The sequence below is a fragment of the Sturnus vulgaris genome, chromosome 22 (genome assembly GCF_052056855.1).
Source record: "Sturnus vulgaris isolate bStuVul1 chromosome 22, bStuVul1.hap1, whole genome shotgun sequence".
NCBI classification, from domain to species: Eukaryota; Metazoa; Chordata; class Aves; order Passeriformes; family Sturnidae; genus Sturnus; species Sturnus vulgaris.
In genome coordinates this window covers 8,803,413-8,822,918 of record NC_142264.1, presented here as the reverse complement: position 1 = coordinate 8,822,918, position 19,506 = coordinate 8,803,413, and the positions used below count along the sequence as shown (strand labels likewise).

The 19,506-nt window shown below is 49.1% G+C and overlaps 1 protein-coding gene across 11 annotated transcripts in view; it reads left to right on the top strand.

Annotated features, from left to right (window-relative positions):
• Positions 1-19,506, top strand: part of CACNA1B (calcium voltage-gated channel subunit alpha1 B) — a 294,097-nt gene that overhangs the window by 242,655 nt on the left and 31,936 nt on the right. For all 11 annotated transcript variants that reach the window (XM_088177578.1, XM_088177577.1, XM_088177583.1 and 8 more), the window contains 5 exons: positions 9,472-9,588; positions 12,332-12,397; positions 12,983-13,074; positions 14,672-14,822; positions 17,945-18,072. In XM_088177578.1, the coding sequence (XP_088033704.1) occupies positions 9,472-9,588; positions 12,332-12,397; positions 12,983-13,074; positions 14,672-14,822; positions 17,945-18,072 (554 nt within the window). The remainder of the gene's footprint in view (positions 1-9,471; positions 9,589-12,331; positions 12,398-12,982; positions 13,075-14,671; positions 14,823-17,944; positions 18,073-19,506) is intronic.

Here is a 19,506-nt window from a genome sequence, read left to right as displayed (position 1 = left end):
CCCAGTGCATGTTGTAGCTGATGATGTAGCAGAGTGTGATGAATTTGAACTTGACCATAACTTTTTTTCTCAGTCCCAGGGGTTTGCCTGTAGCTCTGTTTTGGGTGTGCTCCCCACATTCCTTTCCAGGTGCTGGTGAAGACCATGTGACTGTTTCTAACAAAATGCATTTTTATTTAACCTCCTTGCTACAGAATAATGCATAACTCCCCCAAGTTTTCCTCCCCATACAAATGATGTTCATTTATCTGATGGTGAATCCTATGTTGTAGGCTTTGGATTTGGTTTTCAGTGCAGCCAGGCTGAGGTTACTCAGCTCACCCTCTCTGAGTGCTGTGGGATGGCACAGGGGGTTTGTCCCCACTCCCTCTGCCATGGGATGTGTTTTCTTGCCAAGGGCACCCAAACTTCTGCCATGGTTTGAAAGTTAATGAAAATATTTGCAAATCAGCCTCAAACAGACTGAAACTTTTCCACCCCCACTTTGGCCACTTTTCCTGGGAGGGAGCAGCACTGACAGCTCACACGAGGTAAGGGAGCCTCTGGTTGCTCCCAGATTGGTGTCTTCTCCTTCAGGAAGGTTTCTACTTCTCGACACCAAGCCACATGCTGCTAAAATCCTCATTTTTTGGAGCTATTTTGCAGGCAGGGAGCAGCCAGAGTGTTGCCTTCCCTGCTCAGTTAATGGGGCATTAATGGGACACTGCCTCTCCCCCCAGCTCCCACAGGATGGCCCAGCCAGGGAATTGCATCAGCTTGGGCTGTGAGACATTTCCAGCATCAAAACCTTTGCAGAGTCGAGGGAATTACCCCTAAAACCCCAACAGGGCTCAGCTCCCAGGGACCCATGTGCCTTTCCCTTCTCCTCCCAGCTGGGGAAGAAGAGGTTTTTTGGTTTAGGAGCAACTGGATCCATTCAGTCCTTAGAGAGGATTTTCTAAAGGAGGTCACCAGATTCCCCTGGCAGTGTCCAACATGGAGCTGGTCACATCTCTCATATAAAAGCCAGATGTCCCCAGGACCACTCCAGCCCTGAGCCTTTGGTCCTTTGTTTGTGTCTCTGCTCTCTCTAAATATTCCCCTTCTGCAGCACCCCTGTGGGGATTGAGCTCTTCTCCCAAGGAAGAGCAGCAAGGCAAGAGCAAACAGCCTCAGGTTGCTCCAGAGGAAGTTTGGAGTGGATATTTGGAATAATTGCTTCATGGAAGGGGTGGTCAGGCTCTGGAACAGGTGGAGTCCCCATCCCTGGAGAGCTCTGAAAGCTGTGTGGATGTGGCACTCGGGGACAGCATTTAATGGTGGCCTTGGCAGTGCTGGGGGAATGGTTGGACTCGATGATCTCAGAGATCTTTTCCAACTTGAACAATTCTCTGATTTCTGTGTAGCCGCAGGTCCCCTGCCCTGCTTTTCCCTTCAGAGATGGCCCAGGGCTCATCCCCTGCCACTTTCCTCTCTAAACTTGGTTTTCAACACTTCTCTGATGCAGCTCCTGCCTCATTTCTCTCCAGCAGCACTCCATCCCCAGGGGACAGCCACCAGCCCAGGCTCCCTAAAGCCACACACATCCATGGCAGCCTCCCACGGGGACAATGGGCACAGTGCCCTGAGCAGCTCAGTCTGCTCACAGGGGACAGTGATGCCCAGGCCTGAACATCCCTGCTTAGTTCTGGCACTGAGTGTTGGCAGTGGTGCCCTGAAGATCACACTGATAATGGGATTGATAACAGGATTGATAAGAGGATTGATAAGAGGATTGATAACAGGATTGGCAGCTGGAAGGATGGCTCTCATGGAATTCATTCAGCTTCAGCCAGTGGAATGTGGTCTTGTACCAAGCTCTCCACTGCCACTAAAACCTTCCTGCCCTCAGAGCCAGCTTGGACAGGGCTTGGAGCAACCTGGGACAGTGGAAGGCCCCTGTCCACGGCAGGAGGTGGAAGATGAGCTTTAAGGTCCCTTCCAACCCAAATCATTCCATGATTTTATGCTTCTCCCTCTCCAGTCCTGAGGATGGAAAAGCAGCAGAAGGATGCAGCCCTTCAATTTTACCTAATTTAAATACTTCTGGTATTGAGAACTAATGTAGAAAAATGAACCAACAGAACCAGCTTGATCCAATTTTGAACCAATAGTTCCAAAATAGAACCAATTTTAGAAAAATGTAGAAACAAAGGGCTGAAAGAGCTGATGCATAGATGTGAAGGTGCAGGGATGGAGGAGGAGGTTCCTCATTGACAGAGCACAGCCCAGCTGTGGCCTCTGCCCAAACCCTTTCCCTCTGGAATTCCAGGAGGGGCAGAGCAGGAAATAAAGGCTGGGGATGAGCATCCACTGAGCTCTGCTGAGCCAAGCTCACCTCGCCCTGCTCAGGGCACGAGCAGAGAGCAGGAGCTGTCCTGGAGCAGGGAATTACCAGAGAGGAGAGCAGGTTTTGGATCAGCACTCTCAGAGCTGTGTCCCAGCAGGGAATGGCCCTTTGTCCGTGTCCCCTCTCAGCTCCAGCCTCCCCTGCTGGGCTGGGCAGAGTTTGGGGCAGCCCCTTCAGTCCCTCCAGCCCCCCTGGCAGCCATTCCCAGGGAGTTTCCTCACCTGGGAAATCCAGGTGACAGCCACGAGGTGACCCTGAGTGCCAGCCTGCAGCTGTCCCTGTCCCACCGCCCCCAGGTCCCCCTGGAGATGTTTTCTCGGTGTGACACTGAGCTCAGGCTCACAAATAGCTGCCAGAGCACCATTGTCCTCCGTATTTTCCAGCTAGAAGTGTTCTCCAAAGGTAAATAATGCTGGGTGGCCTCACCTTGAGAGACTTGGCTTCCACCAGCCTTGCTTGGTACCTTTAACCCTCTGAGAATTCAAGACAAAAGGAAAAGAAATGTGTGGATTAACTGCTTTGTTTTAATTTTCCTGGTCATGTCACATGTAATTTACTTTGTGATTGTAGTGGAATATCTATTTTTTTATTTCCTCAGGCAAAAGCATGAATGTCAGTTTTTTTACCCTCAGTAACTGAGGGAAAAGAGGTGGGATTAAGGAAAAGTGTCCTTGTGGACACAGCTGGCCTTGGGAGGCCGAGGGGGTGTTTGGCAAACTGACATCTATTTCTATGCCTGGAAATACAAAAAACCATCCTGAGAAGTGTTTGTGAATTGTCTCCAAATTTGCATTACAAACTGAAATGCAAATCACAACTGCACTGTCTGTGTTACCTCAAGGATCTCCGAATCTGTTTTGGTTCGAAGCATTTTTTTATTTCTGGAGTTCCCATAAAATAACACCTCCCCCGATAGCCCAACGGTTTTTTTCCAGTGAAATTTTTCAGAGTTTCCTTTTTGCTTGTCCTGATTACTCATTTTCTCTTTTGTTTCCTGTTTTTGTTCCTTATTTTCCTTATCTACCTGCTGAATCACGCCATCCAATCAACATACAATGCGAAAACCATGTCTCCGTCTGTATGTTGTGCACCTGCTGCTCAAAAAAAAAAATATAAAAAACTTTGTAAATAATCTTGCAAATATCCATCCATGACAACATCACATATAGGACACGGTTGGTTTCATTGAATTTAAACAATTCTTTAAATTCTCTGCTTTGATTTTCTCTCGTTTTTCTTTGATTTGATCCGTTTTTGGTTTGGTTTGGTTTTTTGTTTTTTTTTTTTTTTTAATGAATTTCCGATTGCACTGGTGGAAAAGCCTCACTGCAGCGTGCCCCAAAGTGGCTTCTGCCCTGCACCTCCTTCCCTGGGCTCATTGGCGACCTGAGCAGGTGCCAATAGCCCATCCCTGCTCCCTGTGCCACCCCCTGTGCCAAAGGGGACACTGCCACTTGCTTTATTTCCGTGGGAAATGGGAGGAGATGGCGAGGGAAGGATGTTCTGCACCTGGAATCGCTGGGGTTTGGAGGTGCTGGTACCAAATTCAGCTCTCTGTCAGTGGGTTTGGCTTCTTTTAGGATGAGAGGATGGAGCTTTCTGCTGAAGGAAGCACCTGAGAGCCTTACAGGTGTTTTAACCTGTGTATTGTAAGGCAAAAATATTATTGGGATGATGGCAGACTTCCCTCAAATCAAAAGGAATGGGAAGGAAGAATCTTAAATTTGAAAATTCTCTGTGACACCAACCCAAAGAACCCATTTTGCCACTACAGTGGATGCAGAGTCCCTGGATGGAACCCAAAACCCCAAGTAAAATGAATAAATCATGTTATGAGCAGAGCTGAAAAGTACCAGGAAACAAATCCCACTGGGAATTCAGTGCCAAAATGTAAATTTATTCCAAAAATGCCTTCGGAAATATTGACTTTTATCTTTGAAAATCACCAATTAAACAAAAGAGAATCCATAAAGAAAAATGCAATTAGAAATATATATATTATTCCATTTTTAATTATCTTGGCTATGATTGATAACACAAACGAGACCAAAAGCTTCTCAAAAATTCTTGCTCAGCCACCTGACACCAGCTCTTGGATCTGTGAACATCCACATTTCCTGTTGCACAGTTGCTGTTAAGAAAGAAATCAGGATGAATTTTTATTTCCAGTCTGCACAGAAGCTCAATGAATGTTCATGGAGGGTCCTGGGGGGAATTTTCTGCTGAAATGCAGCAAAGAAAAAGACAATGTGTAAGTTCAAAGCTTGCCCAGTGCAAGCCAACAAGGGAATCCTCCGTGGTGTTGGATCCCTTCCAGATGTGTGGGAGCAGTCAGGATAAATTCGGAGATTTGTCTGCTGCACACCTGGCCCAGGCAGCACAGACAAGGGCCCTGGCATTAGCTGTGAACATAAAAATATCCAATTTTGGCCGCTGTCCCTGTTAGAAGTTAAAGATTGAAAAGCTCATCCTGCACTTTGTTAGGATTGGGGTCGTTGTTCCTTAGAGACAAGTCCAGGCTCCTTCAAGCACTCAGCATCCATGTGAGGCTTTGGAGCATTGTCCTCTGGAGCTGCTGCAGGGCCACAGCAGGAGCAGCAAAGCTGAGAGGAATCCTGGAGAGGAGCAGCTGAGGGCACTGGGATGGTTCAGCTGGAGCAGACTGGGGGCACTGGGATGGTTCAGATGGTTCAGACTGGGGGCACTGGGATGGTTCAGATGGAGCAGACTGGGGGCACTGGGATGGCTCAGATGGAGCAGACTGGGGGCACTGGGATGGTTCAGATGGAGCAGACTGGGGTCACTGGGATGGATCAGATGGAGCAGACTGGGGGCACTGGGATGGTTCAGGCTGAGGGCAGAGCTCCCCGGGGCTGCAGCTCCTCCCGAGGGGCAGCTCCAGGCTCTGCTCTGGGACAGGGACAGGAGCCAGGGAACGGCTGGAGCTGGGCCAGGGCAGGCTCAGGCTGGAGCTCAGGGCAAGGTTCTTCCCCCAGAGGGTGCTGGGCACTGCCCAGGCTCCCCAGGGAATGGGCACGGCCCCGAGGCTGCCAGAGCTCCAGGAGCGTTTGGACAGCGCTGCCAGGGATGGACAGGCTGGGATTGTTGGGGGGTCTGGGCAGGGACAGGGGCTGCCCTGGGGGATCCTGGTGGGTCCCTCCAGCTCAGGGGATTCTGTGATTCTGTCAAGTAAGGAATGAAGAGAATCCTGGGCGTCACACACAAAATCATTTTTCCAGCATTCCTGACTCAGGATGGAAGGAATAGATTAATGGGATGTCTCTCCAAAGGCAGAGTCCTCGAGACACACAGACAAGGGTGGCAAAAATCTTCAGCCTCTTAGAATCAGCAGTGGATTCCCCAAGCTCCAGATGAAGTCAAGACCCTATGCAAGGTTCAGGAAAACTTCTTTAGTGCTGGCAATACCATGGACATTTAAATGGGAACTCAGCAATTTCCTTATCAGTAATTCCTTAATTAATTAATTACTAAGGTGATTCTTGTTGATGCCAGATGAAGAGAAGTCCTAAAGTTTCCTGAATGATCCCATTCTTGGCTTGGTCAGACGCCTCTTCCTGCAGCTCTTTCTGCATCCCTGTGGACAGAGGGAGCAGCTCCTGTTCTGGGCAGAAACCATTCTGCTGCTGAAAGCACTGGGGAACAGATCCGGGCAGTGCCTGTGCCCTGCTCTTCATGGCTTTCCTGCTTTTCGGTATGGAAAACTCTGAAGCCCCCAAAAGAAGGAGGACATGGAGATCCTGGAGTCCAGAGGAGCCCACGGAGCTGCTCCCAGGGCTGGAGCCCCTCTGCTCTGGAGCCAGGCTGGGAGAGCTGGGGGTGCTCACCTGGAGAGGAGAAGGATCCAGGGAGAGCTCAGAGCCCCTGCCAGGGCCTAAAGGGGCTCCAGGAGAGCTGGAGAGGGACTGGGGACAAGGGATGGAGGGACAGGACACAGGGAATGGCTCCCACTGCCAGAGGGCAGGGCTGGATGGGATATTGGGCAGGAATTGTTCCCTGGCAGGGTGGGCAGGCCCTGGCACAGGGTGCCCAGAGCAGCTGTGGCTGCTCCTGGATCCCTGGCAGTGCCCAAGGCCAGGTTGGACATTGGGGCTTGGAGCAGCCTGGGACAGTGGGAGGGGTCCCTGCCATGGCAGGGGTGGCACTGGATGGGCTTTATGGTCCCTTCCAACCCAAAACATTCTGGGATTCTCTGAAAACAACCTAAGAAAAGGTAACAGAGCAGGCTCCCATGGTGGGACAGCCCTCAAGGGAGCTCTTCACCTGTGGAGTTTATTCTCCCTCTTTCCCCACTGCTTCCCAGTTTTCTTCAGGAATGCTTTGTCCATCTCCTGTTGTGGGAAGTGGTGGCAATGCTTGGCCATGCTCAGACCCCCAGGGCCTGGCTGGTGCCTGGGTCTCTTCAGTACCAGCCCTTCCTTTTTCAGGAAAATTGTGACAGGCCAGGGGGAAATTATTTTCCAATAATTTGTTACTCCTCAGATGGACAATAAAATCCTAAAACTCTGGTGCCTGTTGTGAGCACCGTGAGCATCTGTGCAACAGGAAAGAAAAAAAAAAAAGCTTGGAAAAGATGACTTTGATAACCCAGATATCAGATGTGTGAATGGCACAGAGGTGGCTCAGTGGGACGAGAATTGATGCCAAAAAACTGTTTTACCTGAGAAATATGGCAATGTGGAGTTTCCCCTTTGGCTGCATGCCATCCCAATTCCTGCCTGGAGAGTTGAGCTGTGGGAGGTTGGGTTTTCTCTGTGGGGTGCTGAGGGTGCCACACACGTGGAGCCCTTGCAGCCACCACCAGGTGGGGAATTTGCCTCTCTCCGGGCAGTGCTGAGAATGGTCCTTCCAGCAGTCCCAGGGTGTCGGGGATGGGGGATTTTCCTGGGTTGGGAGTGATTCCACATGGAGCCAGGGCTCTTAAGGAAGTGGCAATGCCAGAGTCAAATAGAGAATGTGGGGGGGAAAAAAAAAAAATCTAAGGGCTGTTTGTTGATCTAAATCCCAGGGAATGGGGAGTCACAGACAGAACTGCACAGTCTTGAACCCTTTTCCCATTTCTATCCCTTTTCCATGGGTAGCACTGGGGTAGCTCAGCTTGCAGGGAGCCCAGCCCAAAGCAGGTGTTAACATCTGTCAGCTGTGAGGGTGAGGTTTTAGCAAAGCCTGAGCAGGACAAGTTCCTGCTGTTGGGCTGCAGTTCTGTGGGAAGAGGGAGATCCCACAGGATCCCACAGATCCTGTGCCCCTGCTCCTCCATGGAGCCTGAGGATTGTGCACAGGAAAGATCTGGCTTGAGCATTGCTCTGGAGTTAAAATCAGGCATTCAGGCCTAAATGCTGCCAGCATTGCACACGAGGGCTGATCCAGCTCCCACTGCTGGGGAGATTTTCCTGATTCAAAGGGCTCGTGGTTAAACCTCTGCCCTGGCACCGGCTCACAGTGGGACCAGGGGAAGAAGAACCCCATTAGTGATGGTCCCATTACCCAGCTGGGTTCCAGCTCTGCCCCACGGGCCTCACCTGGCCCTGCCCTGCTCAGGTGAGTGCAGCTGGACTGGTGTGAAGGGAAGGTAAGCGCTGTGAAAACAAACCTGGAGCTGATGCTGAGACAAACGGGACATTTTCAGTGCCTGTTTTACTGCCCAACCCAGGGGAATCCTCGCTCGTGCTTTGCCTGCCAGAGATGGCTTCTGTTGCTGGCTTGAATGAGCTCAGTGTTGTCTGCTCCTTCATTGAACATTCCTGTGCTTTTCTCTTTTCTCTTTATTTGAAGATCGAGTCTGATTTTCGGTCTGTGCCTAACTCTGAGCTGCTTGTGTTTTTAACCTGAGAGAAACCGAGTGCATGCCTGAGACTGAGTTCTGGAACTCTTTGATGGGATTGGTGGAATGCAATGCTAATGGCCCCAAAACTGAGCTGGCATTGAAAGAATCCATAGATCCAACAAGCCCCCCAATTTCAGCATGAGCTCTGTAGCCAAATGAGCAAGCAATGTGGGTCAGTTCAATGTGACTTCTGGTAAAACAATAATCCAAGGGAAATACAATTTTTGCTCATCTTTACCAAGCAGAGCTCCTTATGATTATATTTGCTGCTTCACTGCTCAACAGTTTAAAGTGGGATGTTTTCTCTCTTTAGCTCTCTCAGTCAAATAAGTGGCTGTGATCAGAGATCCACAAAAAAGTGAATTATGGAAAGGGGGAATATTTTTTTATCTCCTTAAAATAGGAGGGCAAGAGGGATCTGGCTTTTGCATGTTTTGTTTTGGAAAGAACCCTCTCTAGATTAGCTCATTGGGGCAAGAATCCTCTTTTCCCCGAAGAAAAAAAAAAAAAAATGGGGTGAAGGGTGGGGAAAATCCTAGAAAACAAATGGAAATCAGAACCTGCCTGCTGCAGTTCTTTGATCCACGTGTGCAGACACATTTAATGAGAATTTGGAAAACCAGCAGGTTCCTAAGGCATCTTCCTGCTGGTGAAAGCTCAACCTCCCCAATTGACTCGCTGCCCTTGATCCATCTTCCAAAGAATCTTCTGGTGCCATTTCTCCTTGGCAAACCTGTCCAGTTCCACTCTGTACAAACACTGAAAACCTCCAGGTTGGAAAACATCCTCATTCTTCCCAGGATGTTTGAATCTTCACTGGACAATGCCTTTCTTTTTCCCTTGCAAGTGTCTTGGCCTAAGTTCAATTCCCTGTCAAAACTGAGCTGACCAAGACTTTCAACCAAGCTCATTTCTTTTTCAAAATGAAAATGTGGCACCATCCCCCTCTCCCTGAGTCTTGAGGGGGAGAAAATCTGCCTTGCTCAAAGCAAATCAGCCCTCCAAGGACAGCGTGACAGGGCCTTTTCCTTTTCTCTCATTGACCCAGTAGCAGAGGGGAGGGCTCTTGTGGAGAGGGGTTTTCTCATTCTTGCTGCATGTGGAGTGATCTGCACTGACGAATGTTTCTTTTGGAAGGTTTTCTGGTGGCCGATTTGCTGCTTAGATCGTGAAGCTGGTAATTTTAATTTCTTTTTTGCGGGCTGTGGTTTCGGATCGCGGTCGTTTCTGAAGGACACAAAACCTTTACTTTCCACAGGACAACTTCATCAACCTCAGCTTCCTGAGGCTCTTCAGGGCAGCCAGGCTCATCAAGCTCCTGCGCCAGGGCTACACCATCCGAATCCTGCTCTGGACATTCGTGCAGTCCTTCAAGGTGAGCCTTGGCAGGGTGGGAAGAGGTCTGGGGAGAGGGACGTGCTTGGTGCATATGGAGAATGTTCCAGGGAGGATCCAAGAGCTCGCTGCACCTCTACAGAGCCATCACAGGAATTCACAGTTCAGGAATTCTTCAGAAAAGAGGATTGGTGAGCACTGCTTAGCCACAGGAATATTAGTTCTGCAGAAAAATCGAACTGGTTATCACCAAGAATATGAATTATTAATTCAACTGGTTACCGTAACAAGGGTGTTAATTCTGCTAAAAGTGAACTGGTTAGCACTGACCATTCCTGGGAATATTAATTCTGCTCAAAATCAGCTGGTGAGCAGTGCCCAGCCCCAGGAATATTCATTTTCTGCAGAAAGGAGAACAGGTTAGCTCTGACCATCCCCTGAATGCTGCATTTTGGAGGATGAGGCTGAAGGGCTGCTTGCTCATGCAGATTCCAGCAAGTGCTCAGCACTCAGGCTGCCCTTGAAACTACCCCAAAATCCTTCTGGCAGAGTGTGGACGCTCAGGAATTTGCATAAAGCAGCAGTGGCCTGACTGATGAGTGCTTTGTTCTTCACCTGCAGTGAGTGTAAGTTTAAATTCCCTCCCCCAGGATTTGGGTGTGGTGGGATCTGGCACAGGTGAACCCCAGCCCCTTGGACTTTGGTAACACAAACTGTGAAGCTGTAGAGCCACAGGTTTAATGTTTAAGCTGTAGGCCTGGGTTTAATGACGTGGAGGATTAAAATAATGAGGTTTTGTTGAGGTTTTGTTGTGAAGTTGAGGCAGTTGCTTTGCCTGGTTTTCTTTACCTCTGCCCTTCCTCCCACCAATCCTCAGCACATTGAATTAGCTGTTTTCTAGATCCAAACAAAAGCCCACATGATAACCCCAAAGCTGGTTATTTTTACCTCTCTCAGCTGGTCTGCAGCCCATATTAAATTGTTTTATGCTTTAACTCTGGTCCTAGGGCTTGCTCAGGCTGTGCAGTGCAGGGAGGAGAACACAGAATGTGAAAGCAGGATTTGTGGCAGTGACACTGGGCTCTGACACACCTGGGGGGTCTGCAGGGGTGAGGTGCTCCCAGTCAGGAGACAGTGGGTGGATTTTGGGAGAAGGGGCTCAGCCATGGCCTTTTCCAGCACAACCCCAACCCTTCCCAAAGCCTGTGTGCAGAGTGTGGCCCTGAAGCAGAGCCAGGACATTCCTGGGCTTCAGGAGGAGCTCTTTGTCTGTCTGTCCCCCAGCTCTGAGCTCTCTGGCCATGTCCCTCGTGCAGAGGTGTCCAGCAGACACCACATCAGTCCCTTTTCCCCAGGTTTCCTCCAGGTTTTGTCCCAGGGATGCCTCAGGCCCAGCAGTGCTGGGATTGTCCAGCTCTGCTCGGGGCTGGTGGGGCCTCACCTCCAGTGCTGGGGGAGCTTTGGGCACCTCAGTAACAAAAAGATCCAAAGGTGTGAGAGAGTGTCCAAAGGAGGAGCACAGGGATGGGGAAGGGTTTGGAGGGGCCCATGAGGAGCAGACTGGGGGCACTGGGATGGTTCAGATGGAGCAGACTGGGGGCACTGGGAGCACTGGGATGGCTCAGATGGAGCAGACTGGGGGCACTGGGATGGCTCAGATGGAGCAGACTGGGGGCACTGGGATGGTTCAGACTGGGGGCACTGGGATGGTTCACCTGGAGCAGACTGGGGGCACTGGGATGGTTCAGACTGAGGGCACTGGGATGGTTCAGCTGGAGCAGACTGGGGGCACTGGGATGGTTCAGACTGAGGGCAGAGCTCCCCGGGGCTGCAGCTCCTCCCGAGGGGCAGCTCCAGGCTCTGCTCTGGGACAGGGACAGGAGGCAGGGAACGGCTGGAGCTGGGCCAGGGCAGGCTCAGGCTGGAGCTCAGGGCAAGGTTCTTCCCCCAGAGGGTGCTGGGCACTGCCCAGGCTCCCCAGGGAATGGGCACGGCCCCGAGGCTGCCAGAGCTCCAGGAGCGTTTGGACAGCGCTGCCAGGGATGGACAGGCTGGGATTGTTGGGGGGTCTGGGCAGGGACAGGGGCTGGCACTCGATGATCCTTGGGTGTCTTTTCCAACTCAGGATATTTCATGATTCTACAATTCCTTCTGGGCTCCTCTGGCCTGCAGAACTCCAGCCCCAGGCACCACAGGGGCTGGCCCGAGGGCAAGACTGCTCCATTTTTGAGCTATCGCTAATTAAGTGTCATTAATTACCCATTCATTTAGGCCAAGTGTAAAATAGCTGTCACTCTCAGTCTGGGTGATATAATTACACTGCAGCCTTCACTGATTTCTTGCTAAAACTCAGAATCTTTTTGTCCTCCTGGGATCCCAGACTGGGCCTGTTTCAGAGCAGGAACTCATTTCTGGGATGGAGATTTGTTTTTCCTCAGTCTGAATTTACAGCAAAGTCATTAACAATTAATGTTCATACAATTATTAACAATTAATGTTCATACAATTATGCACACAAAGTGGCAGTGCCTGCTGGTAGCTCCAGTTCTGCTGCAGAACCTTGGATTGTGTTTTCCCTACAGAGAGAGCCCTTGGAAAGGCCTGACTTTGTGTGATCAGTGAATACCTGGCTCCAGGGGGTTGTCTCCTGAAGGCTGCCAGAATTCTTCATATCCTCTGCCCACCTCCTACACCTGAAGGACAAATGCCACAAAACTCAGTCCTGCTAGGGAATTCAGTGTTTGAATTTGCTGTCATTAATCCCACTCTTTCCTTTCCCACAGGCCTTGCCTTATGTGTGTCTCCTCATTGCAATGCTCTTCTTCATCTATGCCATTATTGGCATGCAGGTAAAATATTTCATTCTTTCATTCTGCCCATAAGCAGCCTGGGTTTGGTCAGGGTGCAGATGTTGTTGCCTCCACAGCAGGAGCAGCACTGGGATGAGGCAAAAACTCTTCTTGTCTGATGCCAGGTAAATTAGAAATGAAAAAAAGGCCTCTTTTTCTACTTTAACTGTCAGCTTTTATGTTGAAGTGTCCCCAGTGAGCTGGACAAACCAGCTGTGGGCATGACCTGGCTCCCATTTCAGCACTGGACATCCCTGAATCCCACGGGAAAAGACATCCCTTCCCCTGGCTATGGACATGTGAGGAGGCTGAGAGGAGGGAGCAGCCCAGGCACTGCACCTTCCTGAGAAGAAATAATAAACTTTTCTTAGCCTGGGATGGAGCTGAACTGCTGGAAAGGACCTGTGTGAATACAAAGCACATTAATCTTGTGTTTCATCTCCACAACACATTTTTATCTCCCTTTTCAGCACAGAGATTATTCCAGCTTTTGAGAGCCCTTAAACAAGGACAAAATCTTTCCCTGCTTTGTTTTCCAGCTCCACTTGATGTGCCTGGCTGAATCCCTTCTGTTTTCCCTGGCAGGTTTTTGGGAACATTGCCTTAGATGACGAAACCTCCATTAATCGGCACAACAACTTCCGGACCTTCCTCCAAGCCCTGATGCTCCTGTTCAGGTAAGGAGAGGATAAAACACCATCTGGTTTGTGTGTGAACAGCAAAAATATCTTGGTGCAGGTGCCAGTTGAGCAGCTCAGACTTGGATGTCCTTTAAAATAGGTGTTTGTGTCAATTATCCATTCCTGCTTCCTCCTCCTCAGCAGATCAGATTCAGCCCCTCCACAAAGCGTCACCTGGAGCTGTGACACCCCTTGGCAGCTCAGGCAGAAGCTGAATATAGACCAGAACCCTGCTGGTTTAACTGATTGATGGGTTTCCTGTCCTGAAGCTTGGTTAATGTTTCCTTTTTAAAGTGAGAATTGCTTTAATTGGCCATTTTTGCATAAGCAGAAGTCAACAGCTCCTACACCAACCTCACCTCTGCTTCAGAATCCAAGTGTTTCCCTCTGGGTTCATCCTGCCTGGAAATGAAGCATTTTTAAGTGAAAAACCAATCAATTAAATAACAGATTTTCATTTTAAGACCTGGCAAAACGGGCTCTGCTCCAACTTGGGGCAGTTTGGGGGGATGTTCCTCATCCAAGTGTGGGGACCCTCAGTGAACACCAGTCCCTCCCAGCCCTGCCAAGGCTCAGCTCTGAGGATTCTGTGGTGCTTGGAACTGGATGCCTTGCCTGGGAGTTTCTGTGAAGCCAGACAGAATCTGAATTAGCTCTCTCTAGCTCAGAATAATCCCTGAATTTTAATAAAGCTGGGTCATTATTCAGCCTCATGGTCCCTTACCAGCCCCAGAGCAGTGTGAGTGAGCAGCAGGGGCAGCAGGATTGGGATGGGAGTTGTTTTCTGCACAATTCCCCACAAAGAGAATGGGCTTTCAGCACCCAGGCACCAGTGGGGGAATCTGCTGTAATTCAGAGTAGCCTGGAAGTTATTCCAGGTTAGATGGAGCACTGAGCTTTCCCAAAGACCAGGAGCAAAGTTTGTGTGCTGGCTGTGGGAATACAAGGCCAGTGAATGTTGAGGGAAGCAGGAATTCAGAGTAAGTGCATGTGGAGAATCCCTGGCTTCCAAACCAAGGTGCACTTGACAGGGACTGCTTTATTTTGAGGACAAACTCTCTGGGACTCCAAAGCTTTGCATTTTAGCTCTTTTCTCTCAATAGCAAAAGTTAGAGAGGGAGGAGGCAATTGGTGAAGAAAACCCAGGAGATTGTGGTGAAAAAGAGACCCAAGTCCAAGCAGCCCATGCTGGAATTTATCTGCCTGATAAAGGGAATAAGAGATTCCAGTGGAGAAGCCTGGTTTCATTTCCCAACCTCTCCACTGGCTTTAGAGCCAGCACTAGGTTCAAAAAGCAACAACCTAAACTCTCTTTACTCAGATTTGTACTGTTTAAATCAGTCTGGTTTTATTCTCCACAGAAGCAATAAAGCTTTTAGCCTACCTGAGCCTGTCTGGTTTCTTTTACCCTCCTGTAACAGAGGGAAATGCTCTTTCTCCTTTCTTTTTCATGCCTAGTTCCAATTCCCAGTGTAAATGCAATCTCTGCTCCTGGACACAACCTTCCACCTATTGAATTTGGTTGATTTGGTGCAGTATTACTGCGGTGTGGCTCTCATGGGGAGGGCTGGATAAACTCAGCCTCTTGTTGCAGGAGTGCTACGGGGGAAGCCTGGCACGAGATCATGTTGTCCTGCTTGAGCAACAGAGCCTGTGACCCCCTCTCTGGCCTCACCAAAAAGGAATGTGGCAGCGATTTTGCCTATTTCTACTTCGTGTCATTCATTTTCCTCTGCTCCTTCCTGGTAAGTCAGTCCTGACCCCCCAAAGTGGGGAGTGCTGGTGTGGATCCCCCAAACCCTTCCCTCCCCACCCCCGGGCCTCCTCCTCATCCCTAATTTTAATTTAGACACCACTGAGCCAGCTTTGCTAAACCCCATTCATCATCCTGCTGATAAAATCCCCAAAGAGACCATTTAGTCATTAAAGGGAAAGGGTTTATCTTTCTTCTCACAGGGGGTCTAATATTTGGAATTAAGCATTAATTAGGTTTGTCTTGATTTATACCATCCCTTTGAAGAAGGGCACCGGGGAGGGCAGGGGGACAATGTCCGAGTTCAGCAGCGTTTCCTGGGAGCATCACACTCATTTCACAGAATCCCGGGATCTGTGAGATGGAAGTGACCCTCAAGGATCATCATTTGTTTGCCAAACAAATGCAAAAATCACTTTTTTTTTTTGCCAGAAAACCTTTAGACATGAAAACACTCAGAGGTGCTGGGCTTGTTTTGTGCCTGTGGCCTTTGTGGGGATGAGTTTTATGAGGTGCTGATGCCTTTTGGGGCTACCTAAAAACAGAGGCCAGACAAAATTAAAGGAATAAAAAGCAGTTCTATTTATTGAAAGGCTCTCAGGTACATTTTGGGCAGACAAAGCCCCCCAGGGGCTACACCCAAAATGGACAATGGGTCACAGGATTTCACACTTTTATAAGTTTGGTCCATTTGAACATTGGGGGTTCATCTTCCAATTACAGCTTCAGGTAATGAAGTCATTTACCCCGAATTTTCTCCCCCAAAACTCCCTTTTGTTTCCATCTCTGGGGCCTGGGGCAGTGAGGTGTCCTTGATTGCCAGCCTGGAGAGGAATTGTTGTGTCTGCCCAAAATGGGAGAGCAGCAGCTCACACTGGGTATGGAGTTCAGAGTTATACACTAAAGAACTGCAGGGTTACAAATAGATGGAGAATAGAAAAGTTAAAATCCTGAGGCACCAGTTCCAGTCCATAACCACCTCCCTGCTCCTTGGGTCACCTCCCAGCCCTGCTGGGCCAGAGCAATGGACAAGCAGGGACAGGGACCCAGTGACAGCTCAGGCAGGGAGAGCTGGGAGCTCTGTGATGTCCCAAAAGCAGCACCCGGAGCCTTCAGTTCCAGGGGTTTGCTATAAAATCCCACTTTTGATGCTCTGTGCATCTGGAACCCCTCAGCAGGAACAGGAGCTCCATGTGCCAGTTTGGAGCTGGGTATGGACACACCAACTTCAATGCCCTTCCCTGAGATCCTTTGTGTGGCTGCTGGTGTTCCTTTGACTGGCCATGGATTATTTCTTGTGCATGTAATAAAAAACCTGCAGCCCTGAAAGCTCATCCAAAGTTAATGTTCCATTTACTGATTCCTTCAGCGTTCTGGGCTTTAAACACAAATTTTTCCCTTGTACAAATCTCTAACCCAACATCAACCATTCTCACTGTTATTTTCAAGTGTATTATTGGTTCTGAAGCTTATTTAAAAAACTAAACAAATCAAAAAATCCCCAAACAAAACAAAAGCCTCCAAAACCCACTAAAAACCCCCAAAAAAGCAAAACAAAAACAACCAACCCATCCTCCCCAGAGTCCCCTCCCTGGGTTTGTCAGCTGTCCCACTCAAGATGTGGCAGCAGAATTGGAGGCTGGAGCAGCTCTGTGCAAATCCAGCTCTGTGTGAGCTTTGGCCCTGAGTCAACACTCCCAGAAAATCCTGGGAAATGGGACCAGGGGAGGGGAGAGCCCTCGAAGGAGCAAAAACCCAAAAACAGGCAAAGCCAAGCAGCTGAACTGCTACAGGACAGGGCTGTAGTTGATTTTTTTTTAAAATATATTCAGCACTTCATTGCTTCCCCATGAGCTATTAAAGCTTTGCAGAGCCCCAGCCTTGCCAGGAGGGCACATTTTTATGGTTTGCTCAACATCACCCCATAGACTGAAGGGGTTTGGATCACATATTTCAGTTTAAATTGTGTTTCTGGCTCTTTGTGGATGTGCAGCTTGACAGAATTTTCCTCTTGCCATTTGCTGGAGGAAAACATAAATTGAAATTGAGGTTGAGAAATATCAAATAGAAGTTACAAATATACAGGAGGGAGAAAAATATAAATTGAAATGTATATTAAAAAATAGAAATTGAAAGTTTGAGATCCTGGGGCTTTCTCCAGCATCCATTCCCAGCTGTCTTCCTTCTCTCCACTCTGCACATTGATCTTTTCCCGTAGAAATCCTTGTGACTTTTCCATTGGCTTTAATAACAGGAGAATTTTCTGTGCCAGAGGCGTTTCCAGGCTCCTGTTGGTGGCTGTTAGGGACAGGAGCCTTTTGTGTGTCCTGCCCCTCATCTTCTCATCTTCCTGGGCACCTTTGAAGGCTGGAATTGTTATGAGTCTGAAATAGCACATCTAGGCTGGAGAATGGGATTTCCTCCAGCTCTTCTGGTGTTGATGTGCCTCGATCTGGAAGTGCTGGAAGAGCTCCCATCTCCTGCCTGGAGCAGCAGAGGCTGCAGCCCCCGAGTGCAGGGGGAGAAGGGAAGGGAGAGGGGCTGATCCAGCTGGGATCCACTGGATCATGCTGGAGGCAGCCCCAGTGATGGGGACGTGGAAGAATTCCCTCCCCTTCAGCGGGCAGGAGAGGAGGAGGCAGCAGTGGCATTCCCAGGGATCCAGGGCTCTGTCTGGAGAGTTTCTTCCTGGGGTGAGGCTGCTCCATGTACAGACATCCAGTTAAGGGCATCAGGCGTGCTCCCCTTCCAGCTTTTAATTCTTAACATTCCCCTTCCTCTTTACCTTCCCTTCTTCCTTCCCTCTTTTCCTTTCCCTTCTCCTTTCTCCCTTCCCTTCTCTGCTCCCCTCTCTCTTCTCTTCTCTTCTCTTCTCTTCTCTTCTCTTCTCTTCTCTTCTCTTCTCTTCTCTTCTCTTCTCTTCTCTTCTCTTCTCTTCTCTTCTCTTCTCTTCTCTTCTCTTCTCTCCTCTCCTCTCCTCTCCTCTCCTCTCCTCTCCTCTCCTCTCCTCTCCTCTCCTCTCCTCTCCTCTCCTCTCCTCTCCTCTCCTCTCCTCTCCTCTCCTCTCCTCTCCTCTCCTCTCCTCTCCTCTCCTCTCCTCTCCTCTCCCCGCAGATGCTGAACCTGTTCGTGGCTGTGATCATGGACAATTTCGAGTACCTGACCCGGGACTCCTCCATCCTCGGGCCGCATCACCTGGACGAGTTTGTCCGGGTGTGGGCTGAGTACGACCCGGCAGCCTGGTACGTGCTGGGACACGGGGGGGACAGCGGGGGGGACACCAGGAGGGGACAGAGGGGACACTGCGGCTGGAATGCTGCACCTGGGCACGCCCAGAGCGCGACTGAACGGGAACAGCTCCAGGATTTGAGGTAACACCGGTGTTCAATGTTCCCATTTCCCTGAGCGCTGCGCAGGAACAAAGCTGGTGTCACTGCAAGGGCGTTTCCTTCACACACACCCAACGCAGCAACTCCTGAGAGCAAAGCAGAGCCAAAAATTAACAGATTAACAGCCTCGATCTGCTGAGCCTGGATAAATAACCAAAAATTAACAGATTCACAGCCTCGATCCACTGAGCCTGGATAAATAACCAAAAATTAACAGATTCACAGCCTCGATCCACCGAGCCTGGATAAATAACCAAAAATTAACAGATTCACAGCCTCGATCCACCGAGCCTGGATAAATAACCAAAAATTAACAGATTCACAGCCTCAACCCGCTGAGTCTGGCTAAATCACCAAAAATTAACAGATTCACAGCCTCAACCTGCTGAGCCTGGTTAAATAACCAAAAATTAACAGATTAACAGCCTCGATCCACCAAACCTGGATAAATAACCAAAAATTAACAGATTAACAGCCTCGATCCACCAAGCCTGGCTATTTAGGGTGGAGAAAAGTTATTTAGCACTTCCAAAAGGAATTTTTGGTCCCCGCTTCCCATCCGGAGATGAAAATTCGCAAATGTCTGCCTGTTGGCAGCCTCGGGGGAGTGGGAGAGGTTCACACCTCATTTGTGTGAATGTTTCTCTAACTGAGAAACATTTTTCTAATTTTTCTAATTGAGATCCACCTTGGGGGTTTCCTAAATGCTGCACAGACCCCCCAGGCTGAGTCTGAGCCAGGTCTGCTTCCCTCATCCCACCCGCTCCCACGGGCAATGATGTGATGTTCCTCAGCCTTGGGCTGGTTTCCGGAAAAAAATTGGATTTTTTGAAGCAGCCTTTCTTCATTAAACACGACACTTTTTTTTTTTTTTTTTTTTCTGGAAGCCTCCTTGTCACGACATCAAACTCTACGTGGGAATTTTGGGTTTTTGAGTAATATTTAGCTCTGGAGTTGCAGTTGAGGTTGTAAGATGTGCAAAATAATCAGGATAAAATGAAATGGGCCGAAGTTTGGAAATGTTTAATTCTTCTATTGTATTTAATTCTCAGATAAAACATTCCTGATTTATGAGTGAGTTAAAGGAGGGGATGGTTTTCACACACTGGACAATGAGATGTTTATTTTAGGGGGTTATTTTTAAATTTTATTTCTTCCAAGGCACAGGGAGACCTGCACACTGGGCTTAGGCAGTGGAGCAGCAGCACAGACCCCAAATTAAGGAATTTTTTAAAACTGAGGGAATGGCCCTGCCCAATGACCACTTCTAGAGCAGGACTGAATTAA